A 26,881-nucleotide genomic window follows, 5' to 3' on the forward strand; every position below is an offset into this window, starting at 1 on the left:
TAACGAAGTAAAATCAGTTTTATTATCAGATGCTGGTTGTACAAAAGAAAGTTATTTTCAAAGTATTTACACGTATTGCACAGATCAGTCAGACGGCACAATTTGGCAGCGGTTTGCAGAGAAAAAAAAAACATCTAAAATTCCAGAGATGGAAATGCTACATTTGATTTCCCTAAAACAGTTTGTAAATGTGCACGTGTTCTGCAACTTTCAGGGTGCAGAAGAAGTCCAAGAGAGAACAGGTTTTAGACGAGACCGTAAAGGCTTTGTGCTGTTTGAAACAAACTTTAAATTCTGAAAGCTGTTCAAGAGTGTCCATTAGCTCTGCAGCTGTGTTGAATATGGATTGTTTTAAGAAAAGACGTTGTGTTCTACACATGATGTCTGCCTCAAACAAGAACTGTGGGTAGACATCCGGTGACACCAAGTAGAGAAGTTTTAAAAAGAAAAATCTTAAGACTAAACTGGCTTCTTTGTAAAGGAAGAACAAACCTCTTTACACGTGTTGAAGTCCCTGTCCAGTTTCAGGCCATAGCTTTGATTAAATGAGTGGTGATGTCAGTTCCTGTGTTCATACTAAACACAAGCAGTGTGCAAATTGTCATTTTTCATAAATTCATTTTTCTTAAAATTTTTTAGAACTTGTGGTCAAGCAGCTCCTAGCTGTCGGCCGAGACTAATTCATTCGTAGTCTTTAAAAAAAAAAAAAAAAAAAAATTGAAGCATGAGGGTTCTGGTTATTTAAAGCTGACCCTGATTAAGAAAGTTCGGATCTCCATTGGTCTCAAGGCCACTTCCCACACAGAGGGGTCTTCAGACGTCTTCGGCAGCGGCTTCTCTTCTGAAAAACACATACAGCCAATCCAAATCACAGTGCACATCATCGCTATAAATGTCCAAAAACAGTTTGGTTTGTTAGCATCCAAACCATGCAGCACTCATAAAGACCCCCTCCCAAAAGATACGAACATAATAGCAAGAAGAACGACAACGAGTCTCATAAAACCATTAAAATACCCTCTAGATTATGATAAAGCCGTTAAATGGTGCTAAAATTAAAGGAGCCACATAGATAAATGAATCGGATGGTTAACTATATGTGCTCAGAAAATAAGACTATCAAACTGACCAGCTGACATGGACAGGCACGTGTCTTGTTGGGTATAACGCGGCAGTCAGCCTGTCTTTATGTTGCTTGTTTGTGTGATCGTCTTAATGTCTCGGTCGTGATCAAGCCGCTTACAAGAAAAATCGGAAGCAAAGTCACCCATCAAAACTATGGCTGAGGACTTTTGCTTTGAGTCACCACCCTCATTATTTTAATGTGTTTCTTCTAAGCCAGGGTGGCCATGGTTTGTTGCTGCAGATATTGGGACCGTGCTGCCTCTTTACCACTGAACCTTGACAGAGTGGCCCGCCAAAACCAACTGCCTTGCTCATAATATAATAACCGTAAAGTAGTAAAATGGTGATCACGGCTGGTAATTCTCACTCACTGAATGCAAGAATCCTGAGCTTTTCACATTCATAGGCAGCGCATGCCACCAGAGCTCCCTGGTCTGGCTGACCGGGACAACGTGAGGCAGACTCCTCTTTCCCCTCACTCTTGCAACGGCTGTGTTCGCCACAAAAAACAAGACTGACGCTATTCCAGCCATTTATCCGGGAGACAACGAGTACGAGAAAGCATATTGGTAAGATTCCTTTTTTCTAGATGTTTTTTTTCCCCTCTCTGTTCGACCCTGGTTTGCAATGACTGCAGCTGGCTGCAAACACACCCGGTGTGTTTCCGAAACTAGAAAACAAAAAAGTCAATTATTATTAATCTGACCAAAAACGAACTTTTGCACCTAAACATGGTATTCTGGCCCAAAATAGATCTCAAAACCGGACTATAACACCCAGATAACGCTGTTGTTCAGGGACACCTCAACCTGACGAAGCGAATCTGTGTTCATATGTTACCCCAGTATGTTTAGGGCTAATTTAATGATGGGTGGAGGTGAGCCGAACCTTTTTGAGGGGTCCATTCAAAACGTCTCATCTCATCCTTCCACTGATTGGCTGACAGGTTCAGCTCGGACACGCCCAGAACATCCAGAGTGGAAAACAGCTTCTGCACAGACAGAACACAGAGTGATACAACTGGTTTATTATCCAAATCAAAGAGAAACAAGCTAATCTTATCATTGTTAGAGGCTTGAAGCAAAGTAATCACTGGATGATGTAATCGCTTCACCGCTGCTCCTCATATTAACCGTCCTTTGAAAAGGACAGAGAGAGGATGTTTTTGAATCTCTAACCTGGAGGTCCACAGTGACGGGTTGTGAGTTCACTTTGCTCTCCCAGCTCTGGAACTGATGCTCCAGTCGCAGCAGCACCAAGTCTTTATCCCACTGACTGAGTGTCAGGAGGTGGACAGCAGGGGGCAGCGCAGCCTGAAGCCCTGAGAACTAAAAACAGACAGAAAATCAAAATCAGCATTTTTGATCTGCTGGAGGACTATCACACACATTTCATGTTACAGTCAGGTCAGATTCTCTGTAATTACTGAGTATGTGTTGACAACATGCTGACTCTGAAAACAGGTTTGTGCAATGATAATGAAAGGCAACCCAGCTCAGCTCCTTTGAGAGTTTGTCAGTACTCAACAGCACAGAAATGGTTATAATGACCACCAGCAGCAAAGGAGTTCACACTGGAAACAATCAGTGACGATCCACACAGGGCTTCACTTTAAGCCCCCCCCCCCTCAAGGAAGCCTCATGAAGTGTATAGAAACTTCATGAGGCTTAATCATACTCTCTTGCTCCCACTAACCTCCAGCCGAGTGTTTGGGTTCAGATCTCCATCAGTAAATGACAGCAGCGGCTGGAGCACAACCTCTTGGGCCAGGGGGCGGTGTGTGTCAGCAGCACTGGCCGGACGATTGAGGGAGAGCAGGAGGCGGCCGCGCACTACCAGCCCCTCTGGGTAGATGGAAGAAGACTCGTTGAGCGGTTCAGCAACACCACGGACGTCGTCGTACAGCAGCCGGCGGTGAAGCTGAGGGGGAGTGAGAAAAAAAAAAATCAGCGTATGTTTACTGAGAGAAACAAAATGAGAGACCAAAGTGTGCTTGGGTCACTCTGTTCAGTCTGATCAAGGATTAGGAAGATAACAAGGAGTTATCTTCTATTACTTTGTTGTTACTGGTCCTACAATATCATATCCATGTTGCTCCATGACCATCATCACAACTGACTCAACAATCGTCACATTGGGAACTTTGTAACAATAGCAAAGTACTGGAAAAGGGCTTATCTGTGGGAGAGGTGGTGTTATTATTAGCAAAGCTGCGTCCACCATTTTGTTTAACACACACACTGATTGTCTAACCAGAATCGGTACAATGTGTTCTTTTGGCAGGGAAATTGTTCACCATGTCTGTGTCTTACCATGATCTCCAGAGAACCATTCTGGATGCTGCCTCCTCCTTGAGAGCGATCTGTCACCACAGTGAGTTGGTCCAAATCGTCCTGAAGACAAATGCAAACCAACCACAAGGATGAAAATTGAGATGATAAGTAAACGATGGAAGACAAAGAGAAAAACAGCCAAAGTCTACTTTGAATGATGTATAGAAATAGTAATATATATACAGTATATTATTACAAAGCTTTAATTTAAATGAATTCTTTGCAAGAATACCTCTAATTCTATGAAAGGGATACTCAACAACTTAGTGGAAAACGAGCACACCTTGATATAAGCACGAGAGTTGATGGGGTAGTAGTTTCCAGCAATAGGTTCTGACTGCCGCAGGTTCCAAGTAGGACGGAAGTCTTTCCTGTTGGAAACAAAACCAATGCAGTGATCTTCTAACAGTAAGTTTCATACACCTATTCAGTGCAACGCCAGCGGGATTAATGTTCGTTAATTAAAATGCAAAATCTTAAGTTAAATTTGACAAATCTTTTAACATCCATCAAATATATTGATCAACAGGACTTGATCGTACTTCCTCTGCAGCACTTCTCTGCCGTTGGAGTCGGTGTAGAAAAATTCAGATGTTTTGATGCTGGTGTCCAGGCGAGTGATCACCTCCTTCCCCAGGCTGTCACTGATGGAGGAAGAGCGTGTGAGATGATGTCATGGATTTTGAAATACAAAACAAATTAGAACGCAGCACTGAAGGCATCCCCATACTGCGACTCATTAATTCCACATGTAATGACGAGCTCGCTCTCACTCTATTGGCAGAGGTCCGACGGTCCACTCCAGCTCCAGAGCTCTGCTGTCAGCATAGAGACGAACCACCTGAGACACCCAGGGGGCAAACCACTGCCTCACCTCCTGCACCACTGAGGTCTGGAGTGGCAGGGGAACACAGAATTATACGTAAACTGCAAGAGCATTTTAACAGACTGCTGAGCAGTGATCTGAACAGCATTTAAAACATCACCCTGCTTTTCTTTAAATAACACTAAATTAAATCAATACAAATGTCAAGATAAAACTAGAAGATAAAGTTGTTATTTTTTCACGGTTTTGAGTTTAAGAGAAACTGGAAGCGACGCAATCCAAGGGAAAGTGAACAAAGCTGAGACGCCGCTCACTCTCTACCTGAACGGTCTCCGTCTTGGCGGTTCTGCTGATGATGAAAGGTGTGGAAGAGTTGGGTCTGAAGATGTAAGCTCCAGAGGGCTGTATACTCAAGATGTTGTTACCGTCACTGGCGTTGTACCTGAATTGTGTAACACAATGTGTAAGCATATGTATGACAGTTACTTGCAGGTGTCTTTGCTTAAAACAAAAAACAAACTGATTGTGTTCACTATTCTGTGTTATTCAGAGTTCTAAGTTTCTGTTTTGTAGGAAACACTAACCAATAGAAATTCTGTGTGAGTTTGATGCTCTGTTTGGTCTCCAGGTTGCTGAGGCTGCTTAAGAGGCCGGTATCTGGGTCAAAGGTCACCCGCAGGAACTGTAGCACATGGACACAAATCACTCTCAGAAGGGAATACAGATACAGCTTCTGCCTTTTCATTTTCCGGTTTGTTTTTTTTACATTGGTGGGTTTAAATTTAACTCCAAAGTTGGAATTTCCTAGTTCCCTGTCAGAAAAATGACCTGGAATGCCCCTTGAGGTCAGATTTCTGACTCAGAACGCCAAAGGAATCTCACAAACCCGAACTTTAAAAGCCAACAAGGCTGCCCTGAGCATGAAATGCGGCGATAGCATCAAAATGAGCATATGCTTATGCAGTGCTAAGACCTTGTTCTGGATCACAGTGGGGGCACCGTGTTGTCTGGAGCTTGGCGGCGGCCCGTTCTGAAGCACGGACACAGAGTAGGTGCTATAGCCCAGCGGAGGAGCCTGAACCTGGAACACCAACTCGTTGACGGCAAAGCCTCGATTCCTCCTCACCTCCTGAGTGGCTCTGGACACGGGAACTACCTTCCAACATGCAAACACAGAAAACTTATCATGTAGTTCCAGGTTTTTGTTTGATACTCATATCAGTCCTCCTGTTTTGGTTTTATTCAGAACCTCTTCGGTACAGTGTTACTACACATCAGTGGCTGCATCAGAAGCAATGTAGGGTGCAGTGTCTTGCGGGAAAGCCAGGAATCAAACTACCGACCCTACGGTTGGCAAACAACCGCCCTTCCTCCTGAGCTGCTGGTGCACTGCACTACCATTAGGACAGTTTCTTTAGATGAATCAAAGGTAGGTTCACTGAGGCCTTAAAACGGCCCCTCTGAGGGGTGAGGTGGAGGTTTGGGCCTTAAAGATGTCGTAATGCCTTTGTGGGTTTTTCCCGTTCTTTCCCATATTTCTTTTTGTACATATGAAATGTTGAATTACAAGGTCAACACTGAAGAAAGTTTCTCTCTTAAAAGGAAACGATACCCTGAACTGCCTGAAAAACCCTTATTTGCACACCAGTTTATTCAGCCTTTAATTAAGTATTTTACCATCATTTTTTTAATTGGCAGCTAAATTAAGACTCAGAGTGTATCAGGGTGACAGGAGGTACTGCAGCAATGGGCAGTAACAGTTTTCTGTCAAACACTGAAGAATGTAAACGTATTCTAAAAGATGCCCAAAGTAAAATATATGAACCTGTAAACTAGCATAATACAGGCACTTTAATGCGGTTACACATACAGACCTTACAGTCCACTGACGTCCCCTTAGCATCTGTTACGGTGTATGCTGTTCCATTGACTGGCAGCCTCACGGGCAAAGTAACAGGCCGAGCAAGAGGGTTGTACACACTGACTGTGAACTAAGTGAGAGAAAAACACAGAGACAGAGAGACCGGTGAGCATCAGCAAAGACTTAAACAAAAATGATTCATATCTCGTTTGCTTGATGATGATGATTGATATTGATTTAGTTTGTTTATTTTCACGCTGAATGCATCGAAAAGGTGAGAGGTGCAGCTTTTAGAGTTGGGTCGACATTAAATCCGTGTATGTTGGGTCACCTTTTTGCTGGACTCAGTGAGAGGACACACACTGATGTTGAGGTTATCACAGAAGACTCGTTGAGCAGAGGAGCCACTGAGAGCAGCCAGACTGTTACTGACCAAAACCTAATGGACACAATGATGGACATAAAAGCAATATAAAAGAAAAACAAAACAGCCAAACAATTATTGGGATAAAATGTCACCAGCGATGTTTACAACTGTTCCAAAAATAAACAGTTCACGTGAAGAAATGCCCACTTTACTGCACAAGAAATGAAAACTAATAACAGTGACATTACATGGAGCACGTAACGGCAAGATAACAGCTTACCTGACAATGTTGCCACCCGTTGGCGAGCCTCTTGGCGTAATCATTCGTCACATGTTGCTTCGCTGTGCCTGAAACTGCATCGTGATGTTGGGCCACAGCCATGGCTTTCCCTGCAAACGTGTGGCTTTAAGTTGACTGTCTGGATTTGTATTTTCTGTGACATCCAGAGTTATAGTCATAACTTCCCAATCAAAATTTCCTGCATCGTTTTCCTCATGGGACACTATGTTTTAGTAAAGGTGGACAGTCATTATCACGTAGCATTTGAAAAATAATCTATTCTACGTGACGTATAGTCGGTAGGAGGAAGCGCACTGACCTCCCACCTCAGTGGAGAGACATCCTCAGTAAAATAAAAGAAAGAAAAATCTCACTCAAAGTCTGGCTGTCACCCTCTCCAAAAGGTCCGTTCCTGGAAGCTGAACCGCCAAGGACCTCCAGCTGGTTACATGTCTGTAAAATAATGTGCAATGTGCTAATGGCTAGCATAACAACGTGCTAACTGCATGAAATTAAAATTAAACACTTGCTGACTGCAGCACATTATCGTGCGTACTCAGGAGCAACATCCCAAACTTAACTCACAACAGGGAAAAAAAACATCCGCCTCATATTAGTATGAATGAAAGACGGGCCTCAAAAGTAACGCCGCTCATTAACAGCCAATGTTGGGTGTAATTAAACCCACTTCATTTCATGCGTCGTTAATTGTCGAAGCAAAATTTAATTGCTCATGCAAACAACTCTCCAATCAGACAACTTTACACGACTTCATCACCATACAAATAAACTTGAATGGAGCTAAACACAAAACATGAAAATGGGAATCTTCTCTGCTTTTTCCATCAATTAGATACACCACAAACAAAGTTTTACATGTACGATAAGGATTTTGGCTTGTTAGACCGATGAATCCATATGTGCGGTGCCCACCTGCAAGTTGCTGTTGCTAATCCTCTCGTAGCGCTTCAGTGCTGGACGACTCGTAAAGTAGCCGGTCCAGAAATCATGAGCATCGTCTGCATAGGGGAAGAAATCGTCTGTCTTCAGAGCCCTGGACAGAAAAGAGCATATATTTGACCTCAAAATACACAAGACTGCTCTTTTTTATGCAGTTATTCTGGCTACATTTTGGACACTAATTGTGGTGTAAGCAGATTCTCCTACCAGGTGAGGTTTGCTCGGTGCAGCTCCTGGAGGTAGCAGGACGGAGTGGAATAGACTAGATTGACTTTGCTGCCATTTGCCTGCTTGGCATTGACGTAGTGGATCAGCTTGTCCAGGTTCTTGTACCACAGGTTGGCGTTCTCATACTGGAAGTCTGAGCCCATTGTCATGATGATGTGATTGGTCTTATACACTTTAGCCTGAGGGAAGGGGGATATAGAGCTAACGAAAAACGTAACCAAACACATGAAATGGTCTGCTGTCAGACTCTATTTTAGCAAATCTGTGAATAACGACAAAGGACAAAAATAAGCATAACTCCACAATATAAGGTACTGATACTTTTTTTGAATATATAGAGGAGTGTGTATCAAACCTGACTGTTGGCAGCGTACAGGAAGCGCTGCACCACATCATCAACGTTATAGTCTTCTAGATCGGGGTCATCACTGATTGGCGGGTCATCACAGAGCTGGTCCCAGCAAAATCCCGAAGGAGGGTTGTACCCATTGGGAAGGATTCCTGTCGGTAAGAGGGGCAAAGGTTAACAAGCCAGCTCAGGTTTACAGTGATCCAGCACACAGTAATCCAGCTGGGCTGTTTTCGTTACCAGTAAAGAGGTCGGCCATCGGTGGTGTGAGGCTGTCGGAGGCTCTCCACAGCAGCTCCTGCTCCCTGTTCAGCATCCTGCGAGCTCGGTCCTGGTAGTCCAAACGGCCAAAGAAGAAGCCATCGTATCCCATCTGGAACGACACGCACGGGTTAGAGTGAAGCCCGGCTCGCAGGCTTCACTGGTTCCCAACACGGTTTATACATTTCACACATCACACCTCATAATAAAGCCACGTCTTTCAAAATAACTGTTCACGTCTTTACAGACGCCATCGTATCTGTTCGGTGAATATCGAGCTAAAGCCAGCAGCGAGTTAACTTCGGTGATAAACGTCGAGACGTTTTTCTCTGCATGAATTTGTCTTGCCGTTAAATCTTGTTATGATGATTTAATCAGTAACTAAAAACAATTCTTTACAATGACAAAAAATAAAAGCAGAATTCCCTGTAGAGATGAATGCCATGACACATTTTATCAAACCAATACCTCCATAAATAAACATATAAATTGATTATTTAACGGATAAAATAAATGTGAAATAAATAGAAATATTAAGATTAGTTGATAGTAGTTTATATGTTTCTTCATCTAAAAACATCTCCTGAGATAAACAAAAAAATAAACTCTCCTCGAGTAAAAGCTGCTCTGCATTTATTCTTTTATTGCACTATATAATCTGATTTATGCATTGATATTATTTCTTTTGATTCCCATATTTATTAATCTTATAGACTTAACATATTGATTAAAATTCTATTGAATGGATTTGCTTCAAGTTAAGGTACCTGTGCAAAAATGGAGGCGTGTTCACGGGCATGACCAAAGGGGTCAATGTGCCAGGCAACGCGTGGGCGACCGCAGAGTCCAAAAGTCTCGTTAAGGAACCTCAGGCCCATGGTCATCTGGTCAATGACGGCACTGTAATGGGTGGCGGCCTCGTCACTCATACACCAGCCGCCATTTACAAACTCTAAACGACCTGAAGGACAACGCGTTTAGTCAGGATGCAGATTAAACACGGTCAGAGGAAATGCAGCCGAACACAAGGAGCTGACGTACCTTCATTAACCAGCTGTTTGACTGTCTGCTGCATGCTGGAGCTCTGCCGCTTCCACCAGCGGTGGAAGAAGGCCGTCTCCACGTAGATAAACCTCCTGTCTGGATTTTTCAATAACTGGTCCACCACAGAGTCCAAGATGTACTGAACGCCAGCATGCTGGATTTCATTATGATCTGCACACAGACAGAGGACAAAGGTGACGGGATTCCGTAACGCTGGGGTCACAATTTCAGGAAAAATCCTCTCTCTGCGTAGAAAATCTGTCAGTATTCACATTCATTTATCATTTCATCAAGTGTTTCATTGGTGCTGGAGCTTTTACGGCAACAAAAGCACTGAGAAATGAATTTGAAACTTTTTTCGGCCATAACGTTCAGTTCCTAGTGCTTACACACAGGCTCATAGTAGAAAAAAACCAAAACACGGGATGAAATATGCCAGTTTGTCACACAATGGTAGTAAAGTTGTAAAATGTCTCTTGTTTTTGCTTGTTGAGACAGCTGACAGACGTACATGTAATTTTCAGTAACTTAAAAAGGCTATTCTGAGGGGGTCAGAGTGGCAATTTTTCTTTTTAAGGCCACGAAACAGCATTTTTGGGAAAACAAGGTAGTTATCTCGTCACTGAAAGAACTAATCTAATGAAAGCTTGCTTAGCAATAGCTTTGACACGTTAATCTGTCAGGCGCAATCTGATGCTTCCTGTGTTTCTTCGAGTCAACTTCAGACTCAAATATTTCACAACAAAGTCATTCGGGTGCACAACCACCTGGACTAAAGTCAGGGGTTCGTCTCTCAGGAGCCAATAAGTCGAGGTATGTGGAACCTCTATGTAACGACTGATTCATTTCAGTGGCAGATCAAGATTTGTATCAGCTACAGCTTAACATCATATTCAGGTTAAACCCTGACACAAAATCACAGCCCAAATCTTCAGTGACATATAAAGAAAGTGTAAACCTACATGGGAGGACCAACAGACACGAAACCACTTTGAAGGAGCAACAAAACACTGCTGATCCCTCACAAGACGTCGATACTTACTGTCAGGTAAGTATTTGGCAACCGAACAATCAATGACATTGATTAAATGGGATGAGACGATAAAACGCCGGTAAAACGAAACTGAAATAAAAAGGCAAAAATTTGAAAAACGCTGGTGCTTTTTCCTGCAAACCCACCGGGCTTGTCTTATTTGTTGGTTATTTTTTTATTCCCCCTACCCTCATCCTCTACGGCCAGGCCATCGTCATGTCTGCAGAATGTGGTCTCGCATCGTGTGGTTGAAAACTGCACAGACTTCATCCTGAGGGGCACTGATACAGCCACCACCCCAAAGCCTGGCTTTTGGACTTTTGCCTCAGAGCCCAGAAAATTCAAAGTTGCCGCTGACTAATATTTCAACATTACTAACATTTAAAGCAGAGGTCTTCAACAGGGGGTCCGCGGAGTTACTGCAGGGGGGGTCGCGAAATCTTTGGTTGATTAGACCATTTTTAACTTTTTTTTTTTTTTTTTTCAAACGGTTTTTTCTCACAAATTGTGTGCAAACGTGTGCCATCCACAGATGGTTTGAGGATTCATTGTCCCATCTACATGCATGTTTAAAGTTAAAATCTGTGGATTATTTGAATAGCTCAGTGTTGTATGCAAGATGTTTGTTTATAAATGGCAGTGGCACGGCCACCCTGTACCTTGCACATGCTTAAAATAAAAACATGAATATATTAACCTGTGTATTATTTGAATAGCTTAGTATTGAATGTACAATAACAGAGTAGCTATGTTTATACACGGCACTAGGCCCCGTTAAATATAAAACACAATTGTATGGCATATAAATAGTAGGGGGGTCCCTGCTCCAGCTTTCCATCAGTTTGGGGGTCCCTGGCCTGAAAAACGTTGAAGACCCCTGATCTAAAGAATGGCTTTATCTGCTATTGATTTATGACGGTTCTTGGGCAAGGTTTGCACTCTTGCCCTTTACATAGTGAAATTCTTCTCCATCCTATGAGTGGTTCAATGATAGCACGCAGTTAAGAAGGAGATAATTCATTGTCTTTAAACACTTCAATGATTTTTTTTTTCATGCATCGATTGACAAACTGGAGATCATCTGCTCATCTCTGCTCCTCAAAGAGTCTGCCTTTAATAGATACTGCCTTTGCACTATGTCGGGACTAAAGTAATCTTTTAGCGTCACCTGTTTGAATTGACATCATTACTTTTGGACCCTATTACAAGCCCCGTTGCTCTTATTCCAACTTATTTGAAAAGTATTGCAAAAAAAGTGTATGAAACAAATAAAATGAAGCTGACCAAGAAAGAAAAACATTACATGTCTACAATGAAAAAAAAAAAAAAGTTTCAGTGCAATCTGTTGGTTTTCTTAGCTAGGAAATTGTTTTTGCATTGGCTCTATATGAACGAATTGGATTATTTGATGAATAATTATGATTACAATTAATTGAATTCCAATTGGCTTGAATTGGACTTTATTACCCAAGTGCCTTGTGATGACATTTGTTGTATTTGGCGCTATATAAATAAAAATTAATTGAATTTAATTGAATGACACATAAATCCAAGTACATGTGAGAAGCAGAGCAGTTACTAAGCTTACTATGTTTGGAAAGAATCCATTGAAATAAATGTATACAGAACACGCTTATTACAGTGAATTCACAGTGTGTGAGTGTGGCATTAAGGTGCAGACTAACCTCCATAGAAGTACTGGTCCACAGTCTTGAGCCAGCCTACATCATCGTGTGTGTGAGGTACCAGGTGGACATTCAGCATGTTGGGCTTGGTCTCGTGGCATGACTGTAAACACAAACGCACTCCCTCAACACAGATAGTTTATTACACAAGACGACCACTGCACGGCTGCTGGTAAAACGAGCCATTGCAGAAACAAACTCGCTTTCGGTTCTCTCTTTGCCAGTACATTAACTTCCTCAAACAATTTGACAGCGCATAAAAAGGAGACTGAAACAAGCTATAGCAGCTTCAGCTAGCAGCTGGAGCGTAAAACAAACTCGGAGACATTAAACGCTGAAGGCAGCTAACCTGGTATCCGCAGGTCACGCTGTCTTTTCTGTCCTGGTTGAGAGGAAAACATAAAACTCCGCCGAGGAGAGTAAAAAGGAGAGCACCCGTCAGGTGCTGAGACATGACCGCCATGTTGAAAAATAAGCCAAAATCATATGACACCTATTTATATATATCAACTTCGGTCACGTGAAATAAAAATTCCACATGGATGTTCAAACAGTGAGGGATAAATTTTACCCTCAGCTCAGACTATCAGGCAGCACTGTGGTGACAAAGAGTAATCAGTGCGGCGAGATGGATCACTTCGAGGGAGAAAAATAAAACTGTCCTGCAAAATGTTTTTTCTTAAAGGTACATTTTGGAGTTGCGGGATTTTTTTTATTTTTAGTTAACAAAATATAGTTATAAATATATTATATCTGCAAAAGGCTGCTTATTTCGGTAGGTAATTGGGGGGTGGGGGGTGGGGGGGCTGCAGCCTATCCCAGCGGTCATCGGGCGAGAGGCGGGGCCAGTCCATCACAGGGCCACACAGAGACAAACAATCAAACACACGCTCACACTCACTTTTTTTTTAGAGACACTAATTAACCTAACATGCATGTTAGGGAGAGAACCCCTGTCCAGAATACTTTTTTAAAAAGATATGGACATTTTTTCAGATTCTTTTTTTTTTGTCTAAACCATATACACCATTTTATTTGTATTATCATACTGCTTTTGGCGAGTGGTTAGGTTCTTCTTTTGCTCAAAAAACAGAATGTTCCTGGTGTCACAGGCACTTCAATTTTTTGAGCAAAATGTACAGGAATGCCAACATGCTTCAAACCTTCCTTTAAAATTTTGCTCCATGTTGACATAAATGCACAACATAATTTCTGCAGAAGTTAAGATCTGGTGATAATGGAGGCCACATAAGATATGAACCAACTGTCAGGCCAATAAAAGCCAGTTTGAGTTAACTTTAAAGCAACACGATGTATCCATTTTTGAGTGCAGGTCAAGTCATTTCATAAATCATAAAATGTCGATATTAAAAAAAGAACAAAACGAACAACTGACATCCAGAGGAAGCATCCACAATCACTGGATCCACATTTCTTGGACAATTCAGACCTCCACCGATCAGTTTATTTAGACTCACAGTGAAATTAACGTCACATTTTTGAAAAAAAGAATTTAAAACAAAGATATCTTTACAGACATTTGAAGAATAAAGTGACACGGTGAGGCACAATGAGTTAACAGGTGGTCTAAGAAGTACAAGAATCTAAAATGGACCAGAACAGACAGTTCACTTAATGTTACAGTCCTCCAGTTTGTGGAACAACGATGCAGTTCCTGGCAGAAATAGCTTGTGCAGTGGTCCTCATCACAGGTGAAGATCTGTTTCTAGATATGTATTTGATAACACCTTTTTGTTTTTATTGTGCGTCTTCGGAGGCAAAATATTTGATCAATTTCTTCAATTATTTGGTTTAAAGGGATCACACGGTTCTTCATCAAGGTGATCAATACGGATGGGAATTGTTAAGAATTTAGCAATTCTGGTTCCATTATCGATATCGCTTATCGATTCAGTTCCTTATCGATTCTCATCCAGTTATATAGTACAAATATAGTAAGACATATAACTCTGTACATCTAACTCTGCCTCACTCTTGCAGTCCTCGTCAACTAAATGTTAATATCAGATGGAAACTATTCATACAGTATGTCGCTAACATTATTACATCAGGGCTCTGAAGTTTTGAATGCAGGCAAGAGTCAGAATGACATCTCTTCTCTTCGTCCTCTGAAATTCGCATCTGTTAATTCAAGAGGTAAACAAATGATGCGTTTATATCATTCCATTCCAGACTCTCTTTAAAGCATGACCAGCAGGGGATGCACTTCTCGGCATAACACCGGTTGGACGGGTCGCAGGAATGGGGGTCTTTCAGTTATTAATAACTGCTCTGCTCAGACCCATGGGAGACGTGCTTGTTTCCAGCCGTTTCCATAGCGATTGTGGCGCGCCACAGAAATGTATCATTCTTTTTCAGCGAGAAATACGTGTGGCGGGAGTGCGTGACAAAAGACCCGAAAGCGGGACTTTCACGCTCAATGCGTGAGACTTGAGAGTCAACAGGACCTGGAAGTTTTAGTTTACCTGGGACTTTAGAGACTGAAGACACTGTGCCACAAGCTCCCCCGCGAGTCGGCGCCATCGCTTAGCCAAAGACTTTACATCCATGCAAAGTAACTGCATGCTGTGTGGTCAAATGTTTCAGCGTGTTGGAGGTATTTTCCCTCTTGTGATCAAAGCTCTGCATGTGTTGTAACTGGCCCTAATATTGTCCTTTTTCGTGAAATATAACCAAACTGTGGAGCGCTTCTGCCTCGACGCCATGTTGGAAACATTCTGAGCCAATAGCGTACACATGACGTCATCGCGCAGATGCGTCACCCGTTAGCGGAACCTATAAACGGCATCGTTAGGCAGGCGGATGAACGATTCCACGGAATCGAACTACTGAGAGCCGGTTCTCGAACAGAACAAAATGATGCCATGGTTGACAAAAGGCAGGAGTTACGGTCGGGTTTCTGGTCAGTTCGAAGGTCAGATCAATCACTGTTTTAAGTGGATGATTGTTTCCAGAAGGCAGGAGTCAAGAGTTCACAGTGAAAGACTGGCAGTTAAAAAATTCAATTTTGTCTGTTTCCACACATTCAAAATAAATGCAATTTTTTAAAATAAATAAACTTTAAATGAATAGATATGAGTTATTGATATGATTGTATCTTGAGTAGATGTTACAGTATGACATTAAGTTGGATTTGGAGGCATGCAGAACATGCAAATACAGTACAGGCCGGTAAATGGATCTGATATACACCCAACCCAAGCATGAGAAGACAAAGTTGCAGTACTTTACATTTGTTTCAGGCACTTATACATTTGGATTTTTTTCTCTAAAATAGTAACACCAACAAAGGCCTCTGACGGCTCCAAATTGATCCTGCTACATGACAATGATTTTAAATATCCTTCCCGGGAATAATTTAAGATTATCTTCAGCTACAGAAGAAACAAAGGGCCCTGCATCTGATGGTCTGAAACCAACATCGAGAAGTCGGGCTGGACTACACGAGGAGAATGAAGACGCTGAGAGGCCGAAATCTACAGAAGGAACGTAGTCTCCTAAAAAGCACTGAGGTGAAGGGTAATCACACAGACATGTAATGGATAAATTGAAGATGAGGATATGCGTTAAAGGAGCCCGTTTGAAAGTATTGGAATTACACGCATTTGCTTTCTTGTACAGTGAACTAGTTTATCTTGGCAAAAGAAATGAACAACTTAATCAAACATAAGAATTATTTCTTTCATTTAAGGTACTCTACCTTTATAAAGTAAATATTACTTTAAAATAAACTAAAAGGATACAACAGATATGGTAGAAAAGAGGAAAAGTGCTGCAAAAATGGGAATAATGGCTTTTCATCCATCTAATTAAGAAGCTGAGGTCATTTTTGCAGGTTTACAATAAAATTGCAGGGGGGGGTTAAAGCAAAAAAAAAAAAAAAAAACTAATACACTAATTGGAGAGAATACTGATTAGTATAGTTGTGTTGCTGATAGGTGTCACAATAGGGATTCTAACGTCTCTGCTCAGACAATCTGTTGGATTGGTCTTTTTCACTGTAGACACTTTGACACATCGCAACTGTCAAAAGAACAAGTGTGAAAAATGACTAAAAAGACTATCAATAACAGGCTGAGCTATTGGTCACTTCTCTACTGGCAAAATAATTCCATCATCAACTTTCATGTCACTGCTCTCATTCAGTAATATGTTTGGGTGATTCCTCTGAGCCAATCAGGCTTCTGCCCTCATTCTTCAAATGCCATTGTGACTATCAGACTGCCTTATGTGCTACCCTCCACCTCTCCACTTCCTCCTCACTCTGGCTCTCTTGGGTTCATTATTCAAAATGCTTTGGTTTTGAAGTTAAAATCTTTTCTTCAATCCATCTCTCCTTTTTTAAAGATCATTAGAAGCCTCAGCGCTGCTGTGCAGCTGTAGTGTGCTCTGTGTAGCTCAACCTGAGAAAGATCCCAAAGAAACTTTTAGTCGAACGGAATAAAAAAATAAGATGCAGACACTCCTGGTAGAAACAATGCAAAAAGATGTTGGACAATAGAATCCTTTGCTTCCTGGGACCTTTCCTTCTTGTCATAATGTCTCTGCACTCTCTGTAGTTAGACACATCCATCAGCAGAGTTAACTGTTTGGTCCTGAAGAAGCTAAATTAAGGATCCTAGATAAGGGGGAAAGGCATAGTTAGGTTCTGTTAACACTGCCTCCCTCGTGAGGGCATATAAGCAGGGTGGAGTCCAGGTCCAGACGGAAAGCCGGGTACAACGGCTGAGTGAACTGGCAACGAAAAGTGTGCAGGAGCACCATTGTGTCCGACACACTGTAGAACGATAAGGCCCCTTTTTGGCGCTCGAGGAACACACCGATCCTGGGGCAGGGCGGGGCAGCCACCGTGGTCTTACGGTTATCATGCCATGCAGCATATCCAGCGTGTGTGCACCTCAACCGCCAAGAGTTCTCATTGCGCCCAAGCAGGCAGGGCTTTCCGCCACCTTTACGTCCGATTCCTCGGTAGGTGACGCCGATGTCGACCCAGCCTCCGCCCCTCCACTCCACTTCCCAGTAGCTGGCACTGCCAAACTGGCCTTCCTTGCATAGCACCTGTGCCACTGAATCAAAGCGATGGGGGTGGGGGAGGTAGGACTGCGGATCCTCACCACAATGGGCGCCCTGAGGCCCTTCCAAGAGAACCAGTGTAGGGTGCGCTGTATCGGGGTCCAGTGATAAACGACATGAAACTGAAAGGAAGGAAACAGACAGCAAAGTGAGTGAAGAGGTTCAAAGGCAACAATTAAGACTCCAAAAAAACAATAATGATGCTCAACAGAAGAGAGGATCCTGAGCCACATCTGCCCCAGAAGTTGTGGAATGCACACCCCAAAAAGCAGGGTGAGTCAATATGTTTTCTATTGTTTTCTAGGCAATAGAAAAAACTCCTAAATATCTCCTAAATAATAATATCAGCAAAGTTCTTAAGTTCATGTCATCATTGGTCCAGATACTGGTGTATATGTTTAAATACCTTAAGTTTACCTAAAAAGTTTACGCTTATCGTTCTCAACCTGGTGATTCCTGGCGCTCATGCCCAGTAAATTGCAAATGTAACAAAATCATACATTTATAAAAGACAAAAAACAAAACACACTTTACGAAAGTACAATCGATAAGTTGAAGCCGGTCCAATATACCTTCCGCAACAGAAACAACAGTTATGGCTCCAAGTCAACGTCACAGTTCACTCGCCCAGTGACCAAAGGATCCAGCAGGAACTGCAGCTTTACTGTGCGTATGTGATTAACAGAGCAATTTAGCTAGTGCAGTTCTACGCACAATGAAGAAATATTCGTCTAACAATACGTTACTGGAATCAATGGGATGAGTTTTTGCCTAAAATGTCCAAGAATTGGCTGAAAATTCAATTGGCTTACTGTCAGTCGCCTGCTTTTTTCCAGATGTCAGGTCGACCAGTGTTCCAGCTGAAATTTTAGTACAGAGGAGGTAAATGACACGTTCCACCTTTGTCCTCCTCCACATGAAATACTAATGCCTAACAAGATGGTGGTATGCTGTCATCTTGTCAGCTGGCACAGGTAGAGGCACTGGTCTTCATGATGAACCAGAATGTCATAAATACATTATGACTGCCATCCATCATTGATGGCAGTCTAGGCTGGGCTCTCCGATTTCCCAGCAAGATTCTCATTATCTGGTGAATCAAATCATGGAAAGAAGAAGGATGAAGAGGAAAGGCAGTCAAAGAGGGAGTGGCACAGTGATGAACACTGTTGTCTCACAGCAAGGGTGGTGGTTCTTCTTCAACTCTTGGGGTTTTCACGTTTTCACTGTTCTTATATCAACTTTCCTTCCACATTCCAAAGCGATTCTACATTTTGTACTGGTGACCTGACCTGGTTAAACTGCCTCTCAGCCCCATGACAGCCAGGATAAACTCCAGCCCACTGCAACCCTGAACAGAATTAACGGGTACAGACAATAGATGGATGATAAAGAATGGGAGGAGTGACGGGAGGATGGGCCAGATAAGAAGAAAGAAATAGCTACTATATGGCCGGTAAACACTAGAGGGTAGTTTGTTCGAACAGGAGATAAAATACCCACATCTGAGGAAAGACGTCCTCATCCTCTGATCAGCTGGCTGCTGGGACAAAGTGGACAGAGGGAACGAGACTGGCACTGCTGTTAGAGGATGGATGACAAAAACAGAGACAAGATGGACCTGAAACAATGTCGTGAAAAAACATGCAAAACTCTATATGGATGGCATATTTGTAAGGGGAGGCAACGCAGTAAGGAGGGAAATAAAGATGAGGAGAGTCATAAAGCACCACAAAATCTTTCCAAGGAATATAAGTAAATAAAGGCTCTTTACCCCCCTAGTATCTTTAAATGCAAAGAGTAAATAAAGTGTTAGGAAGAGAGGAGTGCACTGCAGTAGCTTAGCTAGTGTAAACCTCCTGCTTGCATGCTGCTGACCCTCCGGTGCTGCAAACAACAGTGGTGGAGACAAGACACAGACAGGAGACCCTAACTGGGCACTTTAAGCAAATCTGTCCTATTTCCAACACAGTTAATTAAGATATCATTTATAAACAAACGCTCCAAGTAGTACAGTAGTACTGCATTTGTCAGTGTAAAGTTTTAATACTTAAAACCATTCACACTGTGTGTAGTGTGTATGGTCTGAAGCCATTCAAGAGCCAACTATAAATAACTGTTTGTCTGTCGGCACCTACATGAAAAGTGACATCTGTTATTCTTCAAGTCAAATCCGTAGTGTTAGTAGCTGCTGCTGTTCACCACAATGACCTCAGTGTTACAAACAACCAGATTCTGTTAAGTTACAGAGTTTCCTTCATATTGTTAGCCTGGCTGACGCGTCCACAATCTCGATGAGATGGTGGTCTGGGAACTAGATGTGCATTTTCTCGTATTTGAGGCGTGGTTTACGAATGCCTAGAGCCGTTTATTGGGCGCTACGAATGTCTATCAAATGGCGTCTGGTTCTTCCCATGCTGCTTTGCGCACGATTCATAGCCAATTGTATCACTTATACCAGATGATGACAGAAATTCGACTAGGAAGAAGAAGAAAAAAAGTAAAATAAAAGTAAACTTGCGTTCTAAGCTACTTAAAACACTTTCTAAGGCTGCATCGAACGGTAACGTTGTGTCCGCTGCCATGTTGGATTAACACTCTACAAGCTTCGGTGTAGCGCATAGACGTCGTCATCGTCTTGCTACCCCCCCCCCCCCCCCCCCCCCCCCGTTTTATGATTGGTTCCCAAACTCTGGCAAAAATAAGGGCGGTGGTTTCCAGGCTGACTTTGCAGTGAGAATGAAATCATGCGCAAAGCAGCATGGCAATTCCCAGGCTATCATATTGTAGTTTTGATCATTAGATTTAAGGTTTGACCACTGAGCTAACAAAAAGCAACGAGCCAAAACCACCTGCAGTGTTGTTAATGTACCAAGCCATGACCAGCTCTTCTTGTATGGTTCCACTTACCCCGACTAGTGTGTTGCATGTGCTGAGGTTTGCAGTTCTCTGTGCCAGGATTCTGGGCACCTACCAAATACAACAGAATGAATGGATTATTTAGCAGCAAAAAGAAATCTGGTGTCTATTCCCTTAGTCCCATTGCTAACAATGTCAATAGTACTGTAACACTCACGCGAAACCAAACCACTTCTACAAGTTCCAAAAATTACCACTGTCATATAAAACATCCAGTATACAACATTAACAGGGATCTGTTGGCAGATATGGAATATAATATACATATCTATGTTTACGGTTGTAGTTTTTAGTAGTAGTAGGTATTTTTGTGTACATACTTGGAAGTGGTGGTTGAGGTGAGAGCATTATGTTGGTTACAAGTTGCAATGTCCCCACTAGATGTCACTAAATACTGGGTACAGAGCTACTTTAAGCAGAAAGAGCAATAGAACTGCAAAAAGCTGCAGAATAAAGCAATCTGGCACCAGCGGAATGGCTTCTCGGCCATCATATCTACAGGTCAGGTCCACTATTTCACCATTTTATCATTTGCGAATAAGTAACAAAATCAAAGTGCAGTTGATGGGGTAATGGACCTGTAGCAAGGTTTTGAGATATTTAGCTATAAAGAAAAGTATACAACACATCAACATTTGGCCTAAAGACAACTCCAGGAGAAGTGTAAGAGAGAGATCAACAAAGACGTTACAATCAATTCTGTTGGACCTAAACTGAACATATTAGGACGAGTAGAACTGGAGAAAAGCCAGAGTGTGTCGTATCAGACAACGCCCCGTCCGCTGCAACATCAATAATTAACTCTCCACTGTCCCTCGCAGTGTTAAATGTCATGTAAAACCACAGACATGACTCTTGCAGACTGTGTGTGTGCATCTGTGGATTGTGTTACTGATGCTTACCTTTTACACACTCTCTACCGGGGACACAGTTCTCATGAACTGGAATAGAAATATAATCAAGATGTGAAACCGAGCGCAGGAGCTGCCTGTGTAAGAGTGCGAGTATACTGGATTTTGAACATATAAATCTATCACATCCAGCTGAACTTTAAAAACAATAAATTGATTTACACGCCACGCTAGAAACTGACACAAGGAATATCTGCATGTTTGAGTACTGATCATTTGGGTGCCTCTTCTGCCTGTAGGTCATTTGGTGTACCTGCACGACTAATCTTGTCAACCTCTTCCCTGCAGACTTCTTCTATGCGACTGCGGAGGTGACACAGGGCTCTTCTAGCACCACTGAAGGCCTCAGTGGGCAGGCTAGAGGCTCTGGAGTGCTGATCAGTAGCGAGAGGGATGCAGAGAAGTGGAGCCGCCTGAGCCAGTAAAAACAGAGAGTGGAAAATACATCACAGCTTCGGCCTGCCCTCCCTGCCTTCTTAATCCCTTGTACAATTGAATTTGAAAACAACACTTAGGCAAGCACTGTCCTTTTCCACTGGTGACTCATTGTTTCCTCTCATCCATCCTTCATCTACGTTACACGCCAATATCTCTGGATCTAGTGCACACTCTGGTGAGTACTCATGACTCCCAGGATGCATTAAGGGTAGATTAGCTAATGTGTTGCTTGTCTTTTGAGAGAGCAAAGTTCTCACGAGAGGCTAAAGGTGATACATACCTCTCCCTTTAAATAGAACTGCTGTGACAAAAAACATCAGAAAAAAGAACACATCTGTTAAAGAATAAGAAAACAAATTAAATATTAAGAAGAATAACTAGAATAACAAATAAGCAAAATCAAATCAAGAGGAAACATCACGTGTAATAAATACTTTGTGTTTTGGATGGATGATAAAATAATAGCTTTTTTCTGCTCTTTATTGTTTTTGTCATTTAGTTTCATCTGAATCCTTTTCAAAAAGTTTCATCATCATGGCTCTTTCCAGGGCCCGTCTGCTTGTAAGTTCGCATCTCTGTTTCCCTGACCCTCCCACCCATGTCACTGATCGACCATTTCCTCAAATCTAAGCAGCAAGCCCTAACAGGCTCTGTGAGCCACAGGCTTCCCTGTCTTCCTGAAACTAACTTCATCATGCTTTTTATTTGATTGGCCTTACTAAGCCTGGGAAAAGCTTTTTTTTTTTTCTTCTTAACAACTGATTTCACATATTGTCCCTTTTTTCCTTCCTCACCTGTAAGAAATGGCCGCTGTCTTCAGTTTGCAGCAGCTGGCCGATCTGCTCGTGTCTCCTCCTCAGCTCCAGGAGGTCTTTCTCCAGCAGCTCCATGTCTCGCTCGCCTCGCCCCACCGCCACTCGCTCCTTTGCTTCGACCATCGCCCGGACCTGTGACACGCAGGATGAAAGGGCTACCAAAGATGCCTCGCAGCCCTGAAAGTATGGCTGTGCCAAGTAGGAATTCACTCATCTTAACAATATTGGAACTGATGCTTGTCATTTTCATTGTGGTAAATCCTTTTTTAACCGTACAGTTTTAGTGAACCATCTATGCAACTTTGCACATTTAAACATACACAAAAGAATTATAATTTAGTCAGCACAGTTGACATAAAACAATTGCAGTTCTCATAAACCTCCTTAGAGCTGTTGAATGTTATTACTTTTGTTACTTTTACAGATATTGTACGATTAGAGGGACCACGTTAACTCCTTCTAAGGCTATTATAGCTATTGATTGAAGCTTTCCTACTGCTACAAGTGCTGTTTAGTTTAAGTGGCAGTATTACAGCTTCTACTCTTAGATCCTGCACCTCACCTCAGCTTTAGTTTTCTCAAGGCGGAGCGACATGTCAGCAAACAGAGCTTCACTGTCCTCCAGAACCGCTGATGCCGACACCTGAAACACCACAAAGCCGACAATTAAATCATCTGCTAAACTTTTCCTTTCTGGAAAAAAAAAGAAAAGAAAAAACTTTAAGCCTAAATGGCAACCCTACCTGATCCAACAGGTTAAAATGAACTCTCACTATGCTCACAAATGTTCTGCTCTGTCATTTTATTCGACTTGAAAAGGTTTATTTCAGTTTCATTCAGTCACACAACATGGCTACAAGATTAACCACATCAGTTGGTGTTGGTATAATCAGATGGTATGAGGCAGGCAGATATTTTGAGACGCAACATTTAGAAATAAATGAGTGATTCTCCAAAACGTTACAGCAGTTGCGTGCTGGATGAAAGAAAGGAGATGATGTTGAGGAGAACGCGTGGAGTTTTCCATAAATGAGTTTTGCTCTGTAATCTGATACGATAACTCTTCTGAGGCAGGATGTTTGTGTGTGTGAGTAACAGGCAAGTGTGAACCTTGCATGTGTTGTGCACAGTCATCTGTGTAAACGTCAGATCTGACCATACTCACTTTCTTACCTCAATCAGACTATAACTTCACTAAAAAAAAAAAAAAAAACATATTCTGTCCATCTTTCACAAGCCGACAGTTTTTGACTCCGCTCCACCCCTCTGTTCCTCAGGGTCTCCCTCTTTTGACATCTATAGTTCTCAGTAACCCTTGAAGCATGCTCTCATGATATAAGAAGGAACACAGTAAATTGCCTGAAAGCTCAGACCAGCAAGCGACTGATAGAAATAGTAATTCTATTCTCAGATACTTGTATTTCCCTCATCTTCAGTTCCACCATGGACAGCTGATAGACTACTGAACCCTCTTCTATGTACCATCTCTCCTGGAGTCATGGGTTTAACGGCAAAAGTCGTTCAAACATGCAGAATACTGTCGAGAATTCACGTTGTAATTCTTCTGTCCAAAAAAAAATAAAAAATTCTTCTGTCGACTCCATAACGACTCTGGACTTCCTTGTTCCTCCATTCCTCTGTGTTTTGTTTAAGTTTTTACCAGCTAACATTAAGAACACCTGCTCAATGAGCAACATTTCACTACTGCTTGTTTATGTAATGGTAGTTATGGTGGTGTACTACTGGTGCAGTTATTGTCAAACAGGTAATTGGAATTTCCGATTCCGTTTGGTAAAAAATGCCAATTAGAAGTTGGACTTCTTTGTCGGGGATATAAAACATTAAACAGTGCATTATTTCCTATATTATATAACTAATGTTTAGATGTCCTGTTGATAGTAAGCAAAAAGCAAGAGCAAAATAGTTTCGACATCCACTAACTAGACACAAAACACAAATCTTTTACCTTTTGGGACTCTCTGATTGATATAAATAAACAGTTAGTTCTTGGAAACTCTCCACCGCTGATTACACAGCATGTTCACAGAAACACTGAATTGGCAAGAACAATACTGGTCACCATGACTATGTGTGTGTCTATGTGTGTGTGTGTGTGTGTGTGTGTGTGTGTGTGTGTGTGTGTGTGTGTGTGTTTGTGCGCGCGCGTCACCTTGAGGGACTCCAAGTTTTGCTGAAACTCTTCCAGCTCTCTTTCGCCGGTCCGTATCCTCCCCTGGACCGTCCTCTGAGACTCCTGGAGCTGCAGCTGACAGACGGACAGACAAACAAACAGAGACACTATTAATGCGCTCAAGCCAAAGAGAAAGTACATCCTCTACCAATTGAAAGGTTTTAAATATTAAGACATTATAAAAATAAATCCTCTGGCCCTTAACAGCTGTTAAAATGAGGTAAACTCATCCTCAGATGATTTTTTTTGGGGGGTGTGAGTTAATTATCTGAAACATTTGTAAACAGAAATAGAAATACAGCATATAGGGCAGAAGCAGCATTTGCACAATTCTACAAAGCTTGAAAGTCAATATTTGGTATATTTGGTATGACCACACTTATTCCTATTCTTCTCAACGCAGCCTGAACCCTGCTAGATAAGCTCTCTTGTCATTTCTTTAAGTAGTCTTCAGGAATAGTTCCCCAGGCTTCTTGAGGGACATCCTTCTTTGGATGTTGGCTGCTGTTTGTTCCGTTCTCTGCCAAGTTGATCCCACACTCCTTCAGTAATGTTGAGGTTCGGGTCTCTGGGGAGGATTCAACCGTCCATAAAACCGGTTGGCACCGACTTTCAGTCCACTTCTCGTATCATTTGGCATACATCAGCCTTTTCTCTCTATTCCACTCCATTAGGAGCGGCTTCTTGACAGCCCCCCCTTCCATGGAGACCATTTCTGATGAGGCTTCAGCAAACAGTAGGTGGATCAACTGAAGGTCCAGCTGCACCGCTCAGATTGTGCCAGGTGCTTGCAGGATTTTTTCTCATTTCATAAGAACATCACTTTGAGACACTCTTCGACTGTAGATATATGTATTTTTTTTTTGTCCTGATACTTCTTTTGTCCTACATTTGTCCGGTTTCCTCTGTTTTTAAGAACACACGCTGAGAAATGCCAAGTTATTGGCTAAGAGCTCTTTGGGAAAAACCTTGTTGGTGCAAAAATAATATTTTTTCCCTGTCAAACTTTGTTCTCTTCGGCATTTTTCATAGATGTAACCAAATAAATTGGTACAAATTATGCATCTTTGTGACAGGCAACAAAATCTCAAGAGATAACCATTTAAAATGAGTTCTTTGAAAGTCATCTGTAATGTGTAGACACAACACTGGTTCATCATTTAAGTTATAAGTGGGTTTTTTTTAATGCTTGAAAGTCATTGTTAAATTGGCTTAACAACAACAACAAAAGATCAAGTAAGGACTGAAAACAAGAAAAAAAAGACTGCCTATGTCTACAGAAAACATTCAGAGCTTTTGCCCAAAACCACTTTTAAACGATTAAAGGAGAGTTTTGGCTCCGTGGAAGCAAAATATAAGGAAAAAGAAATGGGGAGGTTGCTCAATACTTTTGCAAACTGATGAATGATCTTGTATCTCACGCGGTACCTGTCTCTTGACTCTCTGTGTGTCCATATTGCGGACTTCCTCCTGGTCAGCCTCGCACAGCAGGCAGTCCCCGCTCCACTCCACCGCGGCCTCCGCCTCGGAGCCACTCCCCGCGGGCTCCAGACCCAGGCGGTGCTGAGAGCACAGCCTCTCCGCCAAACGCTCCACGGCGGCCACCAGTTTGTGCCTCCTCAAAGTGCCGACCTCGCGGTGCGGCAGGACGTGGAGGTCACAGAAAGACGCCAGGCACACCAGGCACGACTTGTCCGCCCTCAGCTTGCCCTCCGCCGGGCAGAAGTCGCACGGCACTTCTCCAACTCCTCCCAAGTAGAGCTCCGGCGCCCTGACCATCTCGCTTAGCTTGAGTTTGTCGACGACCTCGGCGAGCACGGTGTTCCTCCGCAGCACCGGCCGGGGGCTGAAGGTCTCCCGGCACTGAGGGCAGCTGAACTGGCCCGACTCTGCCTGGTCCCAGTAGTTGTTGACGCACACCATGCAGTAGGTGTGTCCGCAGGGGATGGACACCGGGTCTCGCAGGATCTCCAGGCAGATGGGACACCTGAACTGACTCTCAGTCACAGAGATGTTAGCCTGAGCCATGTCGGTGGGATCCCCCTTTGTTGTCGGCTAGCCTCTGGGCTGCGTGCTGATTCCGCCCCTCCGGATAAGAAAAGCTTTCCCTAACTCCCAGAATGTTGTTATGAAGGGGAGAGATAGGTATACAGAAATAGTT

General features: G+C 42.5%; 2 protein-coding genes across 5 annotated transcripts; both read right to left on the reverse strand.

The window, feature by feature from the left end:
- Positions 1–12,822, reverse strand: man2b1 (mannosidase, alpha, class 2B, member 1). Its single transcript, XM_075463956.1, has 23 exons — positions 12,702–12,822; positions 12,353–12,455; positions 9,632–9,805; positions 9,358–9,551; positions 8,570–8,702; positions 8,336–8,481; positions 7,960–8,159; positions 7,726–7,846; positions 7,167–7,245; positions 6,793–6,902; positions 6,477–6,584; positions 6,159–6,275; positions 5,258–5,440; positions 4,869–4,966; positions 4,606–4,726; positions 4,232–4,350; positions 4,001–4,102; positions 3,742–3,829; positions 3,438–3,518; positions 2,821–3,045; positions 2,304–2,453; positions 2,014–2,116; positions 1–841 (listed from the first exon to the last, which is right to left on the reverse strand). Exons 1-23 carry the CDS (start codon positions 12,813–12,815, stop codon positions 738–740), a joined length of 2,973 nt encoding a protein of 990 aa, XP_075320071.1. The 5' UTR covers positions 12,816–12,822; the 3' UTR covers positions 1–737.
- Positions 12,823–13,783: 961 nt separating this feature from the next.
- On the reverse strand, positions 13,784–26,881 carry LOC142378939 (E3 ubiquitin/ISG15 ligase TRIM25-like). 4 transcript variants are annotated; one of them, XM_075463951.1, is made up of 9 exons: positions 26,149–26,881; positions 24,700–24,795; positions 23,092–23,172; positions 22,509–22,661; positions 21,530–21,689; positions 21,268–21,306; positions 20,357–20,416; positions 18,950–19,024; positions 13,784–17,568 (listed from the first exon to the last, which is right to left on the reverse strand). In XM_075463951.1, the coding sequence occupies exons 1-9, from the start codon at positions 26,746–26,748 to the stop codon at positions 17,015–17,017; spliced, it is 1,818 nt and encodes a 605-aa protein (XP_075320066.1). In that variant the 5' UTR covers positions 26,749–26,881; the 3' UTR covers positions 13,784–17,014. The 4 variants fall into 4 exon arrangements, with proteins under 4 accessions (XP_075320066.1, XP_075320065.1, XP_075320068.1 ...); XM_075463950.1 differs by having other exon boundaries at positions 18,950–19,027; positions 26,149–26,880; XM_075463953.1 differs by lacking the exon at positions 18,950–19,024.

The sequence above is a fragment of the Odontesthes bonariensis genome, chromosome 4, assembly GCF_027942865.1.
Source record: "Odontesthes bonariensis isolate fOdoBon6 chromosome 4, fOdoBon6.hap1, whole genome shotgun sequence".
Lineage (NCBI taxonomy): Eukaryota > Metazoa > Chordata > Actinopteri > Atheriniformes > Atherinopsidae > Odontesthes > Odontesthes bonariensis.